The sequence below is a fragment of the Triturus cristatus genome, chromosome 3_1 (assembly GCF_964204655.1).
Source record: "Triturus cristatus chromosome 3_1, aTriCri1.1, whole genome shotgun sequence".
NCBI lineage: Eukaryota > Metazoa > Chordata > Amphibia > Caudata > Salamandridae > Triturus > Triturus cristatus.
In genome coordinates this window covers 245,646,962-245,669,459 of record NC_140583.1, presented here as the reverse complement: position 1 = coordinate 245,669,459, position 22,498 = coordinate 245,646,962, and the positions used below count along the sequence as shown (strand labels likewise).

General features: G+C 52.9%; 1 protein-coding gene across 2 annotated transcripts in view; it reads left to right on the top strand.

The window, feature by feature from the left end:
• The window catches only part of LOC146860022 (uncharacterized), a 269,057-nt gene that overhangs the window by 206,603 nt on the left and 39,956 nt on the right, over window positions 1–22,498 (top strand). For both annotated transcript variants that reach the window (XR_014978762.1, XM_085643785.1), the window contains exon 21: window positions 22,079–22,163. Coding sequence is in view for 1 of the 2 variants with exons in the window: in XM_085643785.1 (XP_085499911.1) it covers window positions 22,079–22,163 (85 nt within the window). In the remaining variant the exon portion in view is untranslated. The remainder of the gene's footprint in view (window positions 1–22,078; window positions 22,164–22,498) is intronic.

Sequence of the window (22,498 nt, the reverse complement as noted above, 5' to 3'; positions counted from 1 at the left end):
ACCACCGTCAATGTACACCCCCCCACCCCTGTACGTGTCGTACCACCGTCTATGTACACCCCCCCACCCCTGTACGTGTCGTACCACCGTCTATGTACACCCCAGTACGTTCCAGTCGTACCCCCACCCCAGTACGTTCCTGGCGCACCCCCAACACAACCTCCTAAGTACGGAGCGCACCCCATGCCCCAACATCACAACCGCATGTACGAGTCGTACAAAGCCACACACAAGGACCAAATCGTACAACCAAATGGCCCATGTACACACCGTACACACGCACAAAACGCACGTACACAACAAGGACAAAACAAAACAACTCAACAATACACCATTCGAAAGGCACACAGCCACTAAACATGGCCAACAACCACTAAAATAACACAATCACTGACCTGCAACTGTCAAAAACAAACAGAGGCCCAATACACCACCACTCCTTATAACACACCCACCCAAAATTCAAACACTGCCACACCCACCCATGGACCAATAAAAAGGGCCCACACACACAAACCATGAGCCTTTGCAACAGACCCACTGCTGCCAGACACCACAGAACCAGACTACAAGCGACACCACATCTTACACTTGCACACCTTCACACGACCACCCTCACAAACACCCTCTCATCACATTCACACACACACACAACCATCCACACCCCCCCCAACATCCACACACCCCCCACACCCACACCATCCCCACCCACACCCCTCACCATGCCCACTACCAAGAATCCAAAGTTCAGTCACCGAGAGTTGGAGGTCCTTGTTGATCAAATCCTCAGAGTCGAGCCACAGATCTTTGGAACATTGGTCAGAAGCACCAGCCAGGCAGCCAAAACAGCCATGTGGCAGACCATCGTCGATGCTGTGAATGCTGTTGCGGACACCAGGAGGACCAAGCAGGATTGCCAGAACAGGTGGTACGATCTGCGGAGGAGGGTCAGAGCCAAGAGACAGGAGGAACACGACCAGGCCAACGCCACCGGAGGAGGGCCCTCCCGCAGACCCGTACAGTACCATCCCTGGGAGGAGAGGGTGATGGCCATACTGCCGGTGGAGGCAGTTGAAGGAGTAGAAGGACTCCGAGACCCGGGTGAGTACACAAACAACGCACCTCACATGGGGGGAACTGCAACCACAACCAAAATTAATAACAGGCACGCAACCACCACAAGCCATCGCATTACTCAACCACACTCCATGAGCAGGCACATGCCACTGCTGCCACCATGCCCCATGCACCCAGCTGGACAATGTCAAGTCACAGGCCACAGAAGACAACAACACATGACACGGTAACCCGGATGGCGGGAGGCTGGGCACCAAGAATCACATAGTGCGACTCCAAAGCAGACAACAATGCCCTCTGCCCATATGGCCTAGGTCACAGCCAGACAAACACTGTGTCCCAACACAGGAATGACTTGCCAGCAAATGGCGGATGCCTTACATCAACACATGGGGGTGAAGGCACTGTTTTGCACATGCCAGCAGCTAATGAACAGCCAACAGTGTGAAAGAGTGGCAGCACACACCACCACAGCAGCAGCGCACAGACACACAGCAGACAAAATGGGTGCCTGGAGATCAGAAACAAACTCACATAAACAGGCCAAGGGCCACTCAAAGATCTGCTAACAGTGTGTGCCCAGGAAGCTGGGCCAAGGTGACAGAGGGTGACACACGGAGGGAGGGAGAGGGGGACACAGAGGGAGGGAGAGGGGGACTGAGAGGGAGGGAGACGGACAGAGGGAGGAGGCTGACACACAGAGGGAGGGAGAGGGGGACAGAGAGGGAGGGAGAGGGGGACACAGAGGGAGGGAGAGGGGGACTGAGAGGGAGGGAGACGGACATAGGGAGGAGGCTGACACACAGAGGGAGGGAGAGGGGGACAGAGAGGGAGGGAGAGGGGGACAGAGAGGGAGGGAGACACAGGAAGATGGACAGAGGGAGGAGGCTGACACACAGAGGGAGGGAGAGGGGGACACAGAGGGAGGGAGACACAGGAAGATGGACAGAGGGAGGAGGCTGACACACAGAGGGAGGGAGAGGGGGACACAGAGGGAGGGAGAGGGGGACACAGAGGGAGGGAGAGGGGGACACAGAGGGAGGGAGAGGGGGACAGAGAGGGAGGGAGAGGGGGACAGAGAAGGAGGGAGACACAGGGAGAGCAAATCAGTCCTGTGGTGTGTGGGAATGTCTGCTCGTCAGCAGGTGGACTGCGTGCATGTAGACAAGGGTGGCCAGTGCCAGAACCACCCCTCTTCATCATGGCAAAACGCAGGGCCATGTCACAACCTGTACACGAGCACAAGGACAGCCACCTGCATCATATGAGTGTGTGGATCCACTCCATGTGCACATGTACAGTGCTACAAGGAAGGCGCAAATGCATAGCTCGGCACACATGCACACTCCACTGCTGACTGCAGTCACACTTGACGCAGCAAGTAAGACTGTGCCACACATAGTTAAAGGGGCCAAATTGGTGCCCAAGGGACACACACATGCACAAGTGCACTGTGAGTGGAATGCAAGACAGATCCTAATTCCAAGAGGAAATGTGCCAACTTTGTAACGGATGAAACATGGATGTTGCATGGATCAAAATTAACATTTTCTCTCTCACACACAGGTCAACGTCGTGCTGCACCCCCCAACACTGGGGGGGAACACTCACAGGTCCCGGATCTGCAGGAGACCGATCCCACCGGCAGCGACCACTCTCACCACTCTGCGGACGACCCCGACCGACCTGGCCCCTCTGGTGTCCAACCACCTGCAGCACCTGCGTCAGGTACAACCGTGCCAACCACCACCCCCACTCCTGCCACTTCCCAGGAGACACCCAGGATCCCTGCCCCAACACCACAATGCAGCCAGGCTCGCCAGGAGGGACACGGTGTCCCGGGCACCTAGGAGGAGGCAGGCGACAACGCCAATGCCACCCCTCAGGGGTCCCGGAGACCCGATGTGCCCACAAGTGCAGGCCAGATGCAAGTGGGCAGGGGTGGTGGGAGTGGAGGACGGCGGAGGCGCGAGCCTGACCAGTTGGCTGGGGATCCGGTATTTTCACATGTCCGTAACATCCTGGACTCATACCGGCAGGACACCACGGGCATGGCCCAGGTTGTGTCCGTCCTCGAGGGGATCAAGGTCCAGCAGGCCCAGCAACATGCGGAGCTAATAGCCTGTCTACAGCTACACCAACGGAGGATGGAGGACAGACAGGCTGAGCAAGTGACGGCGTCCCAGGGGATTCACGCTGAACTCCGTCGGATGGCCGACACCATGGCCGACCCTCCCTGTGCCAGAAGGAGGAGAACATCACCACCCACAGGGAGGGATCATGAGGAGGAGGAGGAAACATCCGACGGAGCATCCCAGACGTCGTCACGGCCTGCTGCTGAGGTTCCCCGCAGGAAGCCGGGTCGTCCACGGAAAGGACCGTGAGGGTGGCTGCTACATCACCATCGCCCAGGACACCTGGCCTGGCACCTGGCCCACTGGAGCAACAGCATCACAGCATCAAGAGACATTCTCTGCCACATGGCCCTGCTGGTCACTGGCTGACCAATGTTGACAAAGACTGTGGCATGGACTCTGAGGATTTCCAATGGCAAGGACACCAACTCCCCTACTGAACTTTGGATTCCCTAATCCCGGAAAGCCCCCCACTTTGTCCCCCCCCCCCCCCTAATAAATCACACTATTAAGAGTAGATGCCTGCTGGTAGCATTATTACCTAACATGTGTCTTGTACAGTCTAAACATGCCTGAGTCATCTGTTCACTTCAACCATCCACACCCTGGGGCCTGAGTCTGGCACAGGACACATGGGTCACAGTTTATTAGGCAAGACAGACATGGAGCACCATACACACCCGTGATGTGCAGAACCAGCTGAGGGGGTGGCCGAACAACCGTGCTGACAGACACATTGAGTACAGCAACAGTCATGCGCAGAGGTCAGGGAACCTGGCCCGTGTCCTGGGGGGCACCCAGGTACGTGTAGACAGGTGGCAGAACCATGTCCTGCAAGCTTGAGTCCGGTGGATGCAGAGAATGGGGGCCTGGACAACGTTGGATGCATGGGGATGGCACATGTCACACTACCCACACAGTCATGGACATCATGCCCAATACACAGTCTCAGCACACACACACAGCTTGCATCTTGCCACTCGACACATTGACACATAGCCACAATCTGGGAATACCATGCCAGACATGCAGGATGCACCGTGCCAACACACCAGCATTGACTGAGCAGAGGCACCTTGGAGGCATAGGGACACCTTTAATAGTCATGTTTTTGGGATTGCAGAGGCAACTTGAAGTACACATGAACACATCATGTGGAGTAACATGTGGCTCAAACACTGGCACCCCCCTTCTGCAGCACAAATGCGTGATAGCCATGGTACTGGCACACAAGCGTCGGCTAACAGCTAAATACCCACAGCTGCACACGGAGAGCCTGCCATACACCATAGATCCGCTGATGTGGAAGTCCCACGCCATGTCAAGCCAATGTCAACCGTATGTGTCCGAGGGCAGTGTCACACACATTGATGCCATCATCACAATCCACCATCCCATCACTGATGACTGACAACCAGGCAGCCCATCTATTCTGGTGTACCCAGCTGCATGTCGTGTCCCATGGGGATGCCACATGACTGCAGAGGAACCAAACCCCGACCTGGGCAGTGTGCACACATCGTGAACAACTGCCACACCCAATACACCCCAGATGCATCCCTTACCCCATGGAGACTTCCAAACGTGTCCGTGCCTGTAACGCTGAGTCAGCCCACGATGCCATGTCCATGAGGAATAGCAGTGCCACAACAATGCAACCAGCAGATGGCATGCGCAGGTACCTGGGGAAGAGAGACACACAAGAAGTCAGCCACAAAAAGCACAGCCACTTGCATGTGCATTGACTCGACACATGTATGGATGACAACATGCTAGGTCACAATTATGACTGGGGAAATACTACCATCACTGCCACCATCACTCCAGTGACACACCCACACACACCTCTGACTCACGTGCCATACATGCAGGTGGACACACACATCACAACACATGCCACACGGGGACCAAGGCGTGCACACTCAGACACTGGTACTCACCACTAAGCAAAGAAGTCGCGTATGAGCCGAGTCCGGATGTCCTCTTGCGGCTCCACATCCTCCACATCACTAGCCCCATTGCCAAGCCCTTCGTCCTCCACGGGTGGATGGTCCTCGTCATGTTGATTCAGGATGAGTGGCACAGCTCTTTCAACTGCCATGTTGTGCAGCATGCAGCAGACCATGAAGATCTTGCAAACCTTTGCCGGGGCATATGGGAGTGCGCCGCCGGTCTTGTGGAGGCACCGGAATCGGCTCTTCAGCATGCCAAACGTCCTCTCTATCACTCGCCTTGTCCGGCCATGGGCGGTGTTGTAGCGGAGCTGGGCCGGCGTGATGGGGTTGCGGAGAGGTGTCAGCAGCCAAGGCATGTTGGGATAGCCAGCGTCCCCTAAATGGAAAGCACATGGATATCGTTAGAACTGGCGAAGCGGTAGTGCTGCTCGGCCAAACAGAATACAGGACAGACAGACTGTACCCACCAACAACACATGCTCGTTCGTTGCGCAGCTGCATCATCATATCAGGCATCCCGCTACGCCTCATGATGTAGGCATCGTGTGCTGATCCTGGGAAACGAGCACAGACATGTGAAATCACCATGTTGGACAGACACACCACAAGGGCATTGATGGAGTGGTAGTGCTTCCGATTGCGGTACGCCACCTCCCGTGCGTGTGGTGGTACCAAACCTACATGTGTCCCATCTATGGACCCAATGACATGGGGCATCCCTCCCAGGGCATAGAAACCACGCTTGACCTCAGTCATCTGTTCAGGGGTTGGGAACTTGATGAAGTCATCCAGGTGAATCAACATGGCCTCCAAGAAATCATGCAGCACACCGCTGAACATGCTCTGGGACATGCCACCAACATGAGCTATGGTATTTTGGAAGGTACCCGTGGCAAGGAAATGTAGGGCAGCCATTACCTTCAGCTGGGGTGTCAGTGCCGTAGGATACCTGTGCTGCGGTTGCAGGTGTGGTGCCAGTCTCGCCGTCAGCTCCAGAATCAACGGTTGGGTGAAGCGGTAGAGCCGGATCCTGTCATTCTCCTGCATGGTGGCCAAGTCTGGAATTCTTCGGGCAACAGGAGGCGCTCTGCAGTAATTTGGAAGTGACAAGGAAGAGTGAGTGCACTACGAGAACAACTCATGTCTACTGAGCACATGTAAATCTGGCAATACACACATGCCACATAGGGAGTCAGGCATGTGCTACATGCCCAGGACACGTATGGATGCAAGGTGACACTCCTTCCAAGACCCAGCTACACACGGTGATTGAGAACCTCCCCATGCCACGCCATGGAAATAGCTGTGTCCCAGTGCAAGTGCACTGCCCGACGCAAGACAGGAGTGACATACACCCACACATCAGCAGAAGTGTGATGCCGATTGCAGAGACTGGCAGCGGAACACTTGAGCCACAGGTCACATGACATTACACTAGTCCAGCCCACACACCTTGCCATGAAGGTGCACATGTCATGACTCACCACACATTCCTTGTGAGTTTGCTGACATGGCCTTGTCACGCTACTCCGTGTCCCTTGCATACATGTGCACCTCACATCCGAGAACACATGTGGCATGGTGTTGGGAACAGTGTGCAATGACAATCTACACACAGCCACATGTTGGTTGCTGCAACGGCTGCAGCTTTTGAGGGTGCTACAACATCAACCTGATGTAAATCCCGGACACATATATGGCATAGTCACATTGTGCACTGTGGGTAGTGATAAGTCATGTGTCATGACTCCTGTACCTGGCATCATGGGACACTTCCGTGTGTTGGTGTCGGTGCCATGCCAGTGACGCTCACCCCAAGTGCGCAGTCCCACATGCACACATGTCAAAGGAGTCAAGGGCATGCCTGGCACACATTGCACCCTCACACAGTACACATGTACACATCTCATCATACATCTGGTGCCTTCTCCACTCAGGAGGCATGTTCCACATCACAGCCTGTGACACCTGTGCCCCACACATGTGGTAATGCACAGACGATGCCTTGATGTCCATTCCTGGACAAGTATGTCCATCCATGGACAAGTATGTCCGCCCTATTCCTACATGTGTGTCGCCTATCACCACAGTGATGTGTAAAATCCGCCGTACTGCTGCTGAGAGGGCCTGTGCATGTTCCCAAATCACTGTGGGAGTGCTGCCGTATGTGTACCCATCGTGATGGCGAGCGTAGATGCGAGTGTACGGTCCGTGTCACTACGGGTACGCATACGCGTGCAGACCCATAGTGATGGAGAGCGTAAATGTGAGTGTACGGTCCGTACCACTACGGGTACGCATACGCGTGCAGACCCATAGTGATAGAGAGCGTAGATGCGAGTGTACGGCCCTATCACTATGGGTCTGCACGCGTATGCGTACCCGTAGTGTTACGGACCGTACACTCGCATCTACGCTCACTATCACTATGGGTCTGCACGCGTATGCGTACCCGTAGTGGTACGGACCGTACACTCGCATCTACGCTCACTATCACTATGGGTCTGCACGCGTATGCGTACCCGTAGTGGTACGGACCGTACACTCGCATCTACGCTCACTATCACTATGGGTCTGCACGCGTATGCGTACCCGTAGTGGTACGGACCGTACACTCGCATCTACGCTCACTGTCACTACGAGTACGCATACGCGTGCAGACCCATATTGATGGAGAGCGTAGATGCGAGTGTACGGTCCGTACCACTACGGGTACGCATACGCGTGCAGACCCATAGTGATGGAGAGGGTAGGCATGCATGTACGGGCCGTTGCCATGCATTTGGGGTGCCCTAGGGCCCCCACACGCACCGTACCTGTGTGTGATGCTCCAACTTACATAGGGGACAAGTATTAAGGCCTACATGCATGCTGGTTGTCATGGAGACCAAGTTCAAAATTCGAAATTGTTCTGGAAGGTGCACAGCAGAAGTCAGTTGGAATTTGTCTACTTTGTTGCAATGTGTTTGTGGGGCTGACATCATGCAGGAGAATGAAACCGATAGAGAACACACAGACTGCTAGGTTTGTAGGGATTGGTGGAAACATAGGATGCAAATGTGAGTGACCAATCTCTCTGTACTCCTGTGCATGAGACTGGGCAGAAGGGCACATATAAGGCAGCCAGGTCCCATGAGGGAGCACTTGCCTGCACATCTTTGCATTCGTCGACCCAGCTGCTGCTACTGATTCCCTGGAACCATGTCAAGGGCTGTGGAGAGGACACAGCCATTCACCCTGGAGGAGAACATGGCTCTGCTGGATGTGATCCTCCCACAGTACCCCATGCTGTATGGGCGACCAGGGTATCAGGTGAGTGCATAGGCCACTGCCACAGACTGTCCCTATGTTGTGACTGTGACTTCTGCCATTGCGTCCAGGTGTAACACACATGCCATGTACTGTCGGGGGGTCCCAGGGGGGGGTGCCTGATGTCTCCCAGCAGTGCCCTGAGACAGATGGGGTGGGGGCCTATCACTCACAGCAGTGCCCTGAGACAGGAGGGGTGGGTACAGAGTGCTCCCAGCAGTGCCCTGAGACAGGAGGGGTGGGTACAGTGTGCTCCCAGCAGTGCCCTGAGACAGGAGGGGTGTGTGCCTATCACTAACAGCAGTGCCCTGAGACAGGAGGGGTGGGTGTGATGCACAGTGTGAGCCTTGATCATTGATTGTGACATTGCCATCATTCCACCTGTGTACCCACTGTGGCACGTAGTGCTTTTTCCCCTCAACAGGGGATGATGTCCCTATGACAAAGGTGCAATGCGTTGGCTGCATGACATGCCTTGTTGTAACCAGCTAATTTGTACCCATATGTCTCTCTGTGACATGTGGCTGGTGTATTGATGTGGTGTCACTTGTTCTACCTCACAGGTGGGCGCCACTGCCAAGGAGCAGATCTGGCTGACCGCCGTCAGTGCCGTGAGGCGTGTGGATGGTCGGAGGCGGAGCCTGCCCCAGGTGAGGAAACGCTGGCAGGATATCCGGTGCTGGACGCGGAGGATTGCACGGCTCCTGCTGGGGGACTCACCTGAGAGCCACAAGAACCGCGGCCGCCGCCGTCTGAGCCACCTCCACAGGCGTGTGCTGCCGGTGGTCTTTCCAGACCTGGAGAGGCGCTTACAGGCGATGCAGCAGCCGGAAGGGGGTAGGTACATGTGTGTTTGTTGTGTGTCACCGGCATTTGTAAGGGCACAGTAGCATGAATTCACTGGCAGGGTTTAAAGGTGCTGTGCAGATCCTGTTTGCCCCAGTATAGCGCTGTGCCCCTGCCACCCTTCCCCTCCTTGCAATGTGTTCCCTGGTCTGTGTGTAGTCACTCCTCCACAGGGAAATGTAGGCTGGCGCTTTGTCCACGGGAACAATGTCTGTAGCATCATGTGTGGGGGTGGTGTGTAACAGGTTGTGGGACATTGCCTGTGCACTGTCAAGTTCACTGCATGTGGGTTCCATATCAGTTGGCACTGATGCTGACTCCAGACATGGGAGTTGGTCTCTCATGTGTCATGCCTTACAGCGCGCATGTCCCATGTAGTGGCCTGTGACATGATGTGCATGAGTGTGCGATACACATAGTGCAGGGATGGTGACGTGTGTTGCAGTCATTACCATTCAGTAGCATGTAGTTGCGTGCCCACTACTGTCCCCTGGGGCACCTTTTCCTCAGTGGTGTATGTGTCATCATAAACGTGGCCACTGTCAGTGTCTACAGCGTAAGTTGTGCTCTCTGCCATTGTCCCCTGTCACCATGTATATAGACGTGCTATTTTGTACAGGTGTCCACTGTGCAGCCTGACCTGATTGTCCTTCTTCATACTCACAGTTGCCAGTGCCTGTGTGTCTTGCTATACTCATCTGAGGATGGGCACTGGTACCACATTATTTGTACAGGCGCACCTTGGCTGTTTGGCGTTCAATCTCGCTTTTTGCCTGCCCCTGTGTGTATCACCCAGACTATGAGATGTTGGTGCCACCTGTGTCTCAACAATTTGCCTCGTGTAGGGTCTTGTTGGGGCGGGCAATGCCTATGTGTTAAATCCTGATTACCACTTGCTGGGTCTGGGCAGTGTGTGATGTGTCTGGACACACACGCAATGTGCAGTGACAGAGTCATGTTGTGCATGTTTTCAGCATTACCTATGCAGCATGTGTCTCAAGTTCATGGATATGGTCCCTGGTCATCGGTATTTTCGCCAACGCTGTGTGGTGCAGATGCAGTGCTGGATTGTCCCCAGGGCCTGGGTGCTATGTCAGACTCCTTTTCCTGTGTTTAGCTATTGTCTCATGCTCTCCATGGTATTTCAGTGGCATGGTGGCTCAACCAACTGTGTGTTTCATGCCCTACATCGGTACCCTGTTCAGTAGATGTTAGGGATCTTCCTTTTCAGGCCATGCAATGTTACCTATGTGGATTGGACTCATGTGACAGATGTGTACAGATGTCTGATTATTTCTGTCTCTCCACCCTGCCCACAGCATCGTCGGGGGACACAGAGGGAGACATGGACACAGACCAGGCGGAGGGACCGAGCACCAGTGCCAGCCGTGACATCGGGTCTGGCACATCGAGTGGTACAGAGGCGGAGGAGAGTGTGGCCGAGGACCTGTCGACTGGCACATCAGACTACGAAGCTGACAGGTCCGGGGACGATGTCTCCGAGTGGGCGGAGGCTGCACCAGCAGCTGAACAACACCTCGCACCGCCCCCTCAGTTTCCACCAGCCGCCTCCCACTTGCTCGTGTCCCTTCCCAGCGTGCCCGGTCACAGCATGTCTCCTTCCTGCCAGGCACCGCACCCCCTGCCCCTGTCTCCACTGCTGCCGCCAATGCAGAGTCTGTGGACATCCAGCGGCAACTGCAGGTTGGTCAGGCTGCGATCCTTAATGTCCTCCATGCCCACGGCAAAACCCTCACCAACATCGAGGCTTTCTTGGAGGGCATTCATTCATCGCAGGCTGACCAACGCAACTTGCTGAGGTCCATCGACTCCACACTGACTGCAGCAGTGGGTCTCCTGCAGCGCGACCTCCCCCCACCTACCCCTGCCCCATCCACACTTCCCACTCCCATGCCTGTCACACGTACACCCAGACGTCGGCATGCACCCACATCAACAGACACGGGCACCACACCAGCAGGGAAGGTCCACCGCACTCCTCCTGACACGCACACACAGGGTGAGGTAGGCACACCCACTGGGTCGGGGGGCAAACGTGTGACACGCAGCCATAGTGGGAGTCCGCATTCCACCCAGTCCACTCCCTCCAAATCCCCTCCCCTCAGCTCTCCTGGCCACATCTCCCCCAAGGACACCTTCATGGCCGCTCTGTCCCTGAGCCCCACAGTTACACCACCACGCAAGCGGTCAAGGAGGTCCCCGGTCAGGGTGGTTGAGTCTCCCCCCCTGTCTCCACCCTCCCCCGGTGGCGCTGCGACCCATCCCTCTGACCCCCCTCCCCTCCTTGGGGCCTGAGGTCCCTTCGGGTGCAGGGGACTCCCTGGAGGACCTTGCAAAGGTGTGTAGTGCCATCCTGGCCTCCGCCTTTGGCACTGACCCACCCCCTGTGGTGGAGTCCTCCATCCCTGCACCCACAACGCCTCCCCTTTGCCCTGATGTCCCTGCGGTGCCTGTTGCTTCCCCCCCCCCTGATGCCCTCACCAGTGTGGAAGACGATGCCATTTGACTGTGCAGGCAATGTAGGGGACACGCATCCCACTGTGTCCCCCATCCAGCTGAGAATCATTGACTGCCCTATGGGCTTTGTGAAGATTGAACTGCCTGCGATCCACGGACATTGTGCTCATGCTGAATAAAGCTTAATTTTGTTTTCATTATCACACTACTGCTATGCTGGTATTGGTGTTGGTGGGGCTGCTACATGGTTTTGGGTGGTGTGTAAGGGTTTGGGTGTGTGGGATGTGTAGTAGTGTACTGCTCATTGGTGGGACCCTGTGATCTGTGTTGGCTAACTTTCTTTGTTCATGTAAGCAGTTACTGCATGGTGCACTTGTCCCAGGGTGTATTCCTTCCTCTGTGGACCCAGCTTTCTTCCCTGCAGGGTGTTCCCAATGTTTAGCGCAGAGCTGTGTCTACATGAGCTGTGTGTGTGACGGAGCCCTTCTACTTTGGCCATGCATGCAGGGCCATGTCTCCACCTGCGACAATCGTGGCATCCTTGGTGATCACTGTACTTGTGTGTGGAGTCTGTTGACATGAGTTCATGGGGACATGTTCCCTTGTAGCCAGTATGCATGTGGATAATTCTGGCCTCACACACATGTGTTACACCCCTCCTGTATCAGGGCACTGCTGGGAGTGATGGGCACCCACCCCTCCTGTCTCAGGGCACTGCTGGGAGGACTCCACACCCACCCCTCCTGTCTCAGGGCACTGCTGGGAGGACTCTGCACACACCCCTCCTGGGTCTGGACACTGCTGGGAGGACTCCACACCCACCCCTCCTGTCTCAGGGCACTGCTGGGAGGACTCTGCACCCACCCCTCCTGTCTCAGGGCACTGCTGGGAGGACTCCACACCCACCCCTCCTGTCTCAGGGCACTGCTGGGAGGACTCTGCACCCACCCCTCCTGTCTCAGGGCACTGCTGGGAGGACTCCACACCCACCCCTCCTGTCTCAGGGCACTGCTGGGAGGACTCTGCACCCACCCCTCCTGTCTCAGGGCACTGCTGGGAGGACTCCACACCCACCCCTCCTGTCTCTGGGCACTGCTGGGAGGACTCTGCACACACCCCTCCTGGGTCTGGACACTGCTGGGGGGACTCTGCACACACCCCTCCTGGGTCTGGACACTGCTGGGAGGACTCTGCACCCACCCCTCCTGTCTCAGGGCACTGCTGGGAGGACTCCACACCCACCCCTCCTGTCTCAGGGCACTGCTGGGAGGACTCCACACCCACCCCTCCTGTCTCAGGGCACTGCTGGGAGGACTCCACACCCACCCCTCCTGTCTCAGGGCACTGCTGGGAGGACTCTGCACCCACCCCTCCTGTCTCAGGGCACTGCTGGGAGGACTCCACACCCACCCCTCCTGTCTCAGGGCACTGCTGGGAGGACTCTGCACCCACCCCTCCTGTCTCAGGGCACTGCTGGGAGGACTCCACACCCACCCCTCCTGTCTCTGGGCACTGCTGGGAGGACTCTGCACACACCCCTCCTGGGTCTGGACACTGCCCGGGGGACTCTGCACACACCCCTCCTGGGTCTGGACACTGCTGGGAGGACTCTGCACCCACCCCTCCTGTCTCAGGGCACTGCTGGGAGGACTCCACACCCACCCCTCCTGTCTCAGGGCACTGCTGGGAGGACTCTGCACCCACCCCTCCTGGGTCTGGACACTGCTGGGGGGACTCTGCACACACCCCTCCTGGGTCTGGACACTGCTGGGAGGACTCTGCACCCACCCCTCCTGTCTCAGGGCACTGCTGGGAGGACTCTGCACACACCCCTCCTGGGTCTGGACACTGCTGGGGGGACTCTGCACACACCCCTCCTGGGTCTGGACACTGCTGGGAGGACTCTGCACCCACCCCTCCTGTCTCAGGGCACTGCTGGGAGGACTCTGCACACACCCTCCTGTCTCTGGGCACTGCTGGGAGGACTCTGCACACACACCTCCAATTTCTGGATATGTACGCTTGGGACATACACGGTGTGGGTGCGCTCCATGCATTCGAGGTGAGGGTACGGGTCGTACTTACACTGTTGGGGTGGGGGGTACGCCCCATGCATACGCGGGTGAGGGTTCGTGTCGTACTTACACTGTTGGCATGGGGGGTACGCTCCATGCATACGCGGGTGGGGGTACGGGTCGTACTTACACTGTTGGCATGGGGGGTACGCTCCATGCATACGCGGGTGGGGGTACGGGTCGTACTTACACTGGTGGGGGTGGGGGTACGGTCCGTACGTCCGCGGGTGAGGGTTCGAGTCGTACTTACACTGTTGGGGTGGGGGGCACGCTCCATGCATACGCGGGTGGGGGTACGGGTCGTACTTACACTGTTGGCATGGGGGTTACGCTCCATGCATACGCGGGTGGGGGTACGGGTCGTACTTACACTGTTGGCATGGGGGGTACGCTCCATGCATACGCGGGTGGGGGTACGGGTCGTACTTACACTGTTGGCATGGGGGTACGCTCCATGCATACGCGGGTGGGGGTACGGGTCGTACTTCCACTGTTGGCATGGGGGGTACGGTCCGTACGTCCGCGGGTGAGGGTTCGAGTCGTACTTACACTGTTGGGGTGGGGGTACGCTCCATGCATACGCGGGTGAGGGTACGGGTCGTACTTACACTGTTGGCATGGGGGTACGCTCCATGCATACGCGGGTGGGGGTACGGGTCGTACTTACACTGGTGGGGGTGGGGGTACGGTCCGTACGTCCGCGGGTGAGGGTTCGAGTCGTACTTACACTGTTGGGGTGGGGGGCACGCTCCATGCATACGCGGGTGGGGGTAGGGTCCGTACATATCCGTCCCCACGCTATGTGATGCTTGTGCGGGCCGTACCCAGGCCTTTGCCACGTGGGTACGATCCGTCCCGCCATTGTTGGGGTGACGTGTGTGTGGGCGTGGTACGACTCGTACCCACGCTCTTGAGGCGTGGGTACGGGACGTACCTGTCTGGTTGTGTTGCCGGTTCGCGTGGTGACGGACTTCCGTTGTGGCGGTCGCTGGCTTATCAGGACACACCCCCACCCCCTCGTGGTGACCAGGGCATGGGAGTCAGGTATGTCCAGGCCATGTGTGACTTATGTGGTTGTTTTGTGGTCTGCCCTGGTCGTGCCACCCCCACCCCACCCCACTTTCCCCCCTCCCTTAGTTATTCTGACCTTCTGCGGCGTCTGCGTCGGTGCCTGTAGAGCAGGTGGACTGCTATGAGGGCAGGGATGACTCGTAGGTTCGGGTCCATGTCTGTCCGTCGCGTACTGGTACTCCAATCGCGTCGTCCTGTCGCGTACGGGTCCTCCTTGGTGGCGTCGTCCTGTGTGTCCGTCACGTACTGGTCCTCCTTGTTCGCGTCGTCGTCTGTCCGTCGCGTACTGGTGGTCCTTGTTCGCGTCGTCCTGATTTCCCGGCAGTTTTTGGCTGCCGCAAAATATTCACCGTGCGGGGTGACGTCGGTGCGAATCGTGATTCCTGGGTCGTGAATGGCTGGCTGCGAGCGTCCCGACGTCAGGTCGGCACTTTCCCGGATCGCATTGGTAGGTGTTTTTTTGTTCGGTCGGACTTTTTTACGAATCGTACGGTCATGGTGTACCCGTGCGAATCGTAATTCCTTGTTTGTAGAAATTGACGACCGGGTACGCGTCGGACGGAGAATATGCTCCGTCCGACGGTTCGTACCCGGTTTTTACCGGATCGTGATCGGCACCTCTGTGTATATCACAACTCAATTCTAGATGAATTGCTGCTTAATCCCGGATAGATGTAACACAAGCAGCAGGCAATTCCTGAGAGAAATGTGTGCTAAGTTTAAACAGTTCCAAAAAAGCCTTAACAAATTAGGACCACAGCACAATACAATTCTCAAAAGAATTTAGAAAACGTATGGCCAATTTAGCAAGAAACTAAATGAATAAATCAGATAAGGAGAACCAGACGTGGTTATGCAAAATGTGCCAAGAAGACAAAACGTGTCACTGAATGCCAATGTTGTCAGTCAATCAGGAACTAAGCATAATTGCACTTTGACTACGATCGAGCATGGGTTCGGACAGGCATAGGTTGTTACACTGGTCAAAATTCTTACTTTGGTTCTTAAAATACTCTGGAAGAATCCTGAAGCCACCAAGAGTCTCTTTGGAGAGGAGATGTGGCCTACCAAACCAAAGATGTTGACTTTAAACCTGGGGAACCAGTTTCACGTCCTGGCGTTGGCTCAACATTCTGCGATTCTGGGTAAATCACTTAATCTCCTTTTGTCTTAAAAAGATAAAATTAATCTGACCTTGTGTAACGTAATCTGGTACTCTCATAAAGCGTTCTACTGTACTTAGGCCAGTAACTAAAAAGAAAAAAGCAATAGCATAACTTTGTAAGTGCGCGCATGCAGCTAGCTGTGTCAAAAGCTTGTTTTTTTAAATACTTTAGCAATGTGGCACAGCATCAGGGATGTTGTGCAGCATGGCTAAAACCATTGGCAAAGTTGATATGTCCCAAAGGTGAGACCTATTGGCTTTGCCAATGCCTTTTCTGATATTTAGGGTACATTGCTCTAACTCCTTCATAACGTTTTCCTTGAAAGGTATCCACACCAAATTTTCATTATTTTTCCCCAATATCCTTGACATTCTAAAGGTACCCAGGATTTGAATATCCCCCCAAGGTGCACTGACAAAATAGCCAAAATATAGTTGAAGTTTATGTTTTTTGCGAAAACATGTAAAAAAGGTAGTGTGCAAGGAAGTATATGCTTTTTTTCTGAAAATGGTATCACTGAAAGGTTTACTGTGCTAGGATCACCATCTTCCCACCAGTTCAGGGACAAGTGGAGTTGTAAAAAAAAAACGCAGTTATCACAGTGTTTTCATTTTTCTAAGAGTTAGTCAATTTCTCATAATTTTAGTTTTAACCTACTTGCAGTTTGTGGTGAAAGCACATTTCTGAAAAGTAAATAAAATTATCAATTCAGCAATGGGTCACTTGTGCCGATCCCTCAATTTGTTTCATAATGGATCATAAAGTTTAAATAAAAGTAAATGAAAATAAGTAGGATACAATACCCCTTGGTGACAAAATTGTTATCTGTAATTCTTTGTCATGATAGCTAATTTGCAAAAGCCATGCACCATCACGCCTGTTAGACCTTTGTGGTCACAGGGATACTTAGAGTTTTCATGTTCTCCACAAACGCGTGATATCCAGAGCCAACAACTGAACTGCAGCTTATAATGATCTTTCATTTTGTACCGACCATGCGACAATTCATTTGATGAAACCAGATGGAAGGAAAACGGATACAAAGGGATCCGCAGTACAATCAAATGGATAAAAAATAGATAGGAAGGGATTCATGGTAAAATCAAATGAATACAAAGGGATACTATGTATTTCTGAACTGTACACAAGGTACTGTAATGGAAGAGCTGTTCATTGCCCAGTGCTGCAGCTATTGGGGGGCAGGGGCAACTAGAGGTAGTCTTATAATCCAACATGACAGAACCTTTCTAGTTTCTTATTCCCCAGAGTTTTGCACATTTACCTCCACAGCTCAAGTTATTATTATTTTTTTTTAAGTTTAGGGACTAATGGATACAAATTACAAAACACTGTTGACAGTGCTTTTCATAAAGTTTATTACAAAGTTTATCTTTAGACAATAACATTCTTACAAAGCATTCCTATAATTACATGCATTCTTTTGTAGAATGTGTGACACATATTAACTAGGAGAATTAAAGGTTACCGGTCCTGCGTGACCAGTAATCTTGAAGATACGCATCATAACAATAAAGTGCCAGTTATTGTTCCCTCCCTCTCTCTTTCTTTCTGCCTCTCGGGCATAATGGTACTTGGGTGATATGACTGATGGAGCTTGGATAAATTAACTGTGGAAATACTTGTTTAAGTTGAGATGTCTCTAGCTATTGCTTCAACAGTGGACAGTTGGTTGACGAGTAACCTTATTGAGATGGCAGACGGCCTGCATTATAGACAGGACGTACTGTCCTTGTATGCACCATGACGGACCTTTCAACAGGTGCAGCACGCACAAAGAGGGACCGTGCTCCCTATTACAAGAAATGCGCTGCCCGCTCAACAGCACTGAACGTTCACTCGCTGGTGGCAGATCACTCTGAAAGATGGATCTGCTGAGTGGAGCAGCCGGCCCGTGGTCCACTGCGCAGGCAGCACCAGCCTGCACTTCAAAGAGGGGACAGAGATCCCTCTGAAGAGGGGTTGCAGTGAGTGACTTCACCTGCTTGCAAGGGAATGTCTGTGGGTTCAATGGGACACCATTTTTCCCCTTGCATGGGTCACCTTCAGGGGGCCAACTGACTGGGCCCCACCTCTTTGTGGCCCATAGTCAGTGTGCCTCCCGAGGGTCTCTTTGCCTTTGCACCTACATCCATTATAGAGCGTGGACGTACAGAAAAAGTGTTTACCTCATTAGCATGGCCTATGCACCCACACTGATGAGGGAAGGCCTCACGAAGACAGCACCCGTGCTCTTTGTGCACCGGCTCTATCGGTTTTTGCAGAAAAGGGTGCACAAGCACCTACGCCTTCTTCTGTAATACTACAGTGCCCATGGGGGCATGCACTTGCTGCTCCCCCAGGGCAATGTTTGTAACACAGTCCCTAGCCAGTGCCTAATTTGAGCCGGTGCTTGACACCGGCACTTAATTGGTTTCTGGTGCTCAGCACCTAATTGTCAACACCACACTTAGGGCAGTCTGGCACATGGTGGCGCTGCTCATGTAATTTAGAAATGAGCAGTAGAACAGTTGTTTAGGAATACAATATACATTTAAAAAAATGCTAATACCTGCCTCCCGAGCCATTCCTTTAGCTTTGGTGACCTAGAATAATCTGAATTGTCGCATTTACATGCAAGAGAGAGGGTTAGTAGTTGTTTTGGCAGTGATGACAAGGGCGATGTGTGGTGCAAGCTGCAGTGGCCCCCTGGCCGGAGCCCTGGCACTTAATATTTTACAAATTAAGCACTGCCCCTAGGGGGTGTTCCCAGGGGAGTGTCATCGGAGAAGCCCGGGTAAATGAGGTGAACATCCATTGAGGTGCAACTCTGGGTATTCACAAACATTTTCAATGCCTTTTTTACACTTATCTGCACATCCAAGTTTACACCGTATTCAGTTAGACATGGTGCAGAAAATGAGGGAGCTTGCAAGAAATTCCCATTTCGCGGTTTGAAATGTTTAGGGCGGTGTTTTCCAAGTGAATGAAACAAATTTGGGTGAAATACCAGCAGTATCATTTTTTTGCCTTTTTTGTCTTTGTAGGGCTTTATTTCATTTCAAAACATTTACGTGCAGAGAAAAAAAGTCACAGATTTAGTGTTTCACCAGAAAGAATCCTATATACCACACACTTAAGCACATATCTTCCAAAATCCTGTCTGGCTAGCAGTATGCACATATGCCAGGCACTTTATTAAATCACCTAGTGTTGTCTTTATGAAGCATCGCCATTAGTGGAGTTTTACAACGTTTTGTGAATCAGCCCTGAGATGAATCTAGCCTGGCCCAACTGCTCACGTCACGCATCCTGTTACGTTCATTTGTATCCAAACCATGATAAAATACCTAAAGATGGAAGATCGGTCATCTGTATATTGATCTGATAAGTTTTCAGCCATCCATTTTAAACTCAATCCCACAGGACTAATTATTGTTTAACCTATTATTGTTCATTTGTTTGGTTATGGTTGGACATTCCATTTAGTAGGAAGTGTTCATTTGTGGGGAATCCAGAATAGCACAACTTGTCATGTGGCGAAAGCCCATAACTCGCTCATATCATAGCTTACCTCATCACACACTACTGGCATCCAGTGGCTGCAATTGATAGCAATCAAGGTGAATAGATCAATGTAATAATCAATAGGAATATATCAATTTTCTGGATGTTGTTGACATACCCCTACGATGGCTCTGTGAGGTTTGACCTTTCGACTGCCTGCCCGATTGAGAGTGGGCGGTTGAATGACCAGTTTTTACTCTCCCTTTCAGCCTTGAAAAACCTGGTGGCAAGGAACAGTGAAAATGTTTAAATGACCACACACCATGCGAGAAAACTCCCATGCTGTGGAGGTTATTAGCTTTTGTTTATTCAAAATCAAAATTTGGATTGAGGATGGATAAGTTATTACTTCCGGGCGGGGATTACAATAGGGCACTGTATTCGGCGACTCCGGATGCACGGTTGACGGGACCAACGCAAGTTGCGGTACGCGTGTGGCATGCGGCGAATGCTGCGATGGGGTGGAGGGATCGCTTGACTCGAGCGACGCCGTTGTATGCCTCCCAGGGCTTGGGTTGTCTGTGGAAAACGAAAGGCTTCGAGAAATGGGACATGATTGGTATAAGTAAGGTGGGTGACCTCTGGGCGAAAGGGTCCTTTAAAACGTTTGAAATGCTCAAAACTGAATACAAATTAAATGATAGGGAGTACTTCCGATATGCACAGGTCTACCATGCGCTGTGTTCGGTTTTTCCGGATGTTGCTGCTATCCCAGAAAATTCCCCGTTGGACGATAGAGTGTTAGATGGCTATGTGCCCGACAGCACTATTTCTCTGATCTATAAAAAACGTATTAATGATCGTACGGACTTGCCGACCCATCTGTGGGAGGCGTGGACGGCCAACGGATTGGAACTGGACGATGAGGATTGGGTATCGGCGGTGGCCTCCCCGAAAGAGGTGGCGATCCCGGCCCGCCTTAGATTTGTGCAGCTGAAGATGCTCCATAGAGTGTATGTCACAGGGCCTGGCTTGATACGTATGGGTTATTCGAGGGATGGAACGTGTAAGCGTGGCTGTGGCTTGTTGGGTACCTTTCTTCATATCCTATGGGAATGTTCGGAGGTCGTGCGATTTTGGAACGGAGCACATACTGTAATGGAGGAGGTCACGCATGTCGCTTTGTTACCAGAGGCCAGGAGGTGTTTGCTGAATGTCTGGGAACCAAATGACTATAATGCGGCGCAGACGCAGTGGGTGACTTTGGGGTACATGGTGGCTAAGCGCAATATCGCACAGTTGTGGGGTTCCCCGAGGCCGCCTACGGTTTCGGTATGGAAGGAGAATATGGATTGGTGTATGTTCAGGGAGAGGACGGTGTATGTGGCGAGAGGCAAGCCTGGGAGGTGGACTAAGGTGTGGGGTCCATGGAATTCCTATCGTGGAAATATCTGCGCTCCGCCTCTGCCGCGAGAGGTCGACGCCGCTTTGTCCCCCTAGCCGCGCATTCTACGTAATTGTGTATGCTTTGTCCTCTTCTCCGCTGCCCCCCACTGCCACCTCCGGTCAAGAGTTATTCCAGATAATGTGGATCTTCCCCCGTCCTGGGGAGCGCACGCTGCTATTTCGGACTCTCATTGCCTTGTTTGTGTGTTATCGTTGTTTTTTTTTTTTTGTTTTTTTGTTTTTTTCTTCTATTAAAAAATATGAAACCGTCCTTTTTGATCGCCCTTGGACTGTGGCCGCGGCCTGTTATATGTGCTTACGAACTACCGGGAGCTTTTGCTTCTGGCTCATTTGAATGTATGGCGCTGCCTTGCTGGCTCCCGAGCTTTCTAGCGGCCGGCCCTTGTGGTTGTAGGCCCTTGTTTGTATCCTTTTTAATGTGTAATAAAGGTTTCTTATAAAAAAAAAATTAAAAAAAATTGGGATTGAGAATTTTGTGTAAAAAATCAAAAACAATGTCGGCAGTACCGCCTGGCAAACTTTAAACTCATTGACAGGAACTGCCGTGACTGCAGATCCTCTCAATGACTAGAGATGCTTGCAGGCCTGGCGGACATCTCTAAATTCGGAGTACGGGTACTCTGTCGCTTGAGGTCAACAGAGTATTTTACTTCGATGCTCTGACGGAGTACAACCTATACTCTGAATTCTAAAGAATGCCCTATGATCTGTAATGTTGTAGCACCTTCAGTGGAGTTACTTTCAGCACCGCATTTACAAACATTGGGTCTCTAACAACTTATAAGAGTCCAACCAACATCCAAAATGAACAAGTCCTTGCTTCCTTTCACAAAACAGCCTGAGCCTGGTTCTGGGCTGAGTGAAGTCTTTGGGCACCTGAGAGCTTCATTGATATAATCAGTTCTGAACGCTTATGACAGCATCACAAGGTTGATTGACCAAGGTATGTGATTGGCTTATCACGCTCAGCAGTGTCCTTTGTTTCGTTTTTCCAGGGACCAAGCATTACGGCACCTCAAGCAATTGAAAGAGATGGAGAAAACTGAGATGGAGATCAAGCTCTCCTCCCTAAAGTTGAAGGTGAGGGATGTCCCGCTTTTGTCGCTCTACACTGTAGCTTAAGCACCGAAGTATAACACTCTGGCAAGGCACCGCAGGGATGCTGGGAGCGCTATGAGGCCATATACAATGAAAGAAATGTGTTAGACAAATGCTCAAAACTTATTTGTAGGATTGATGGATAGGTTGGATCTATGTAGGATGGATAAATGGATAGCTGAATGGCAGGTTCGAGGAGGAGAATTGAGTGAGTGCATGAGTGGTAACATTTGGATGTGTGTGAACAATCAGAGATGGCTCTGTACTATGTCAAGCTGTCTGAATACCAGTGTCATGGTTGGAAGTTTACATTTCAC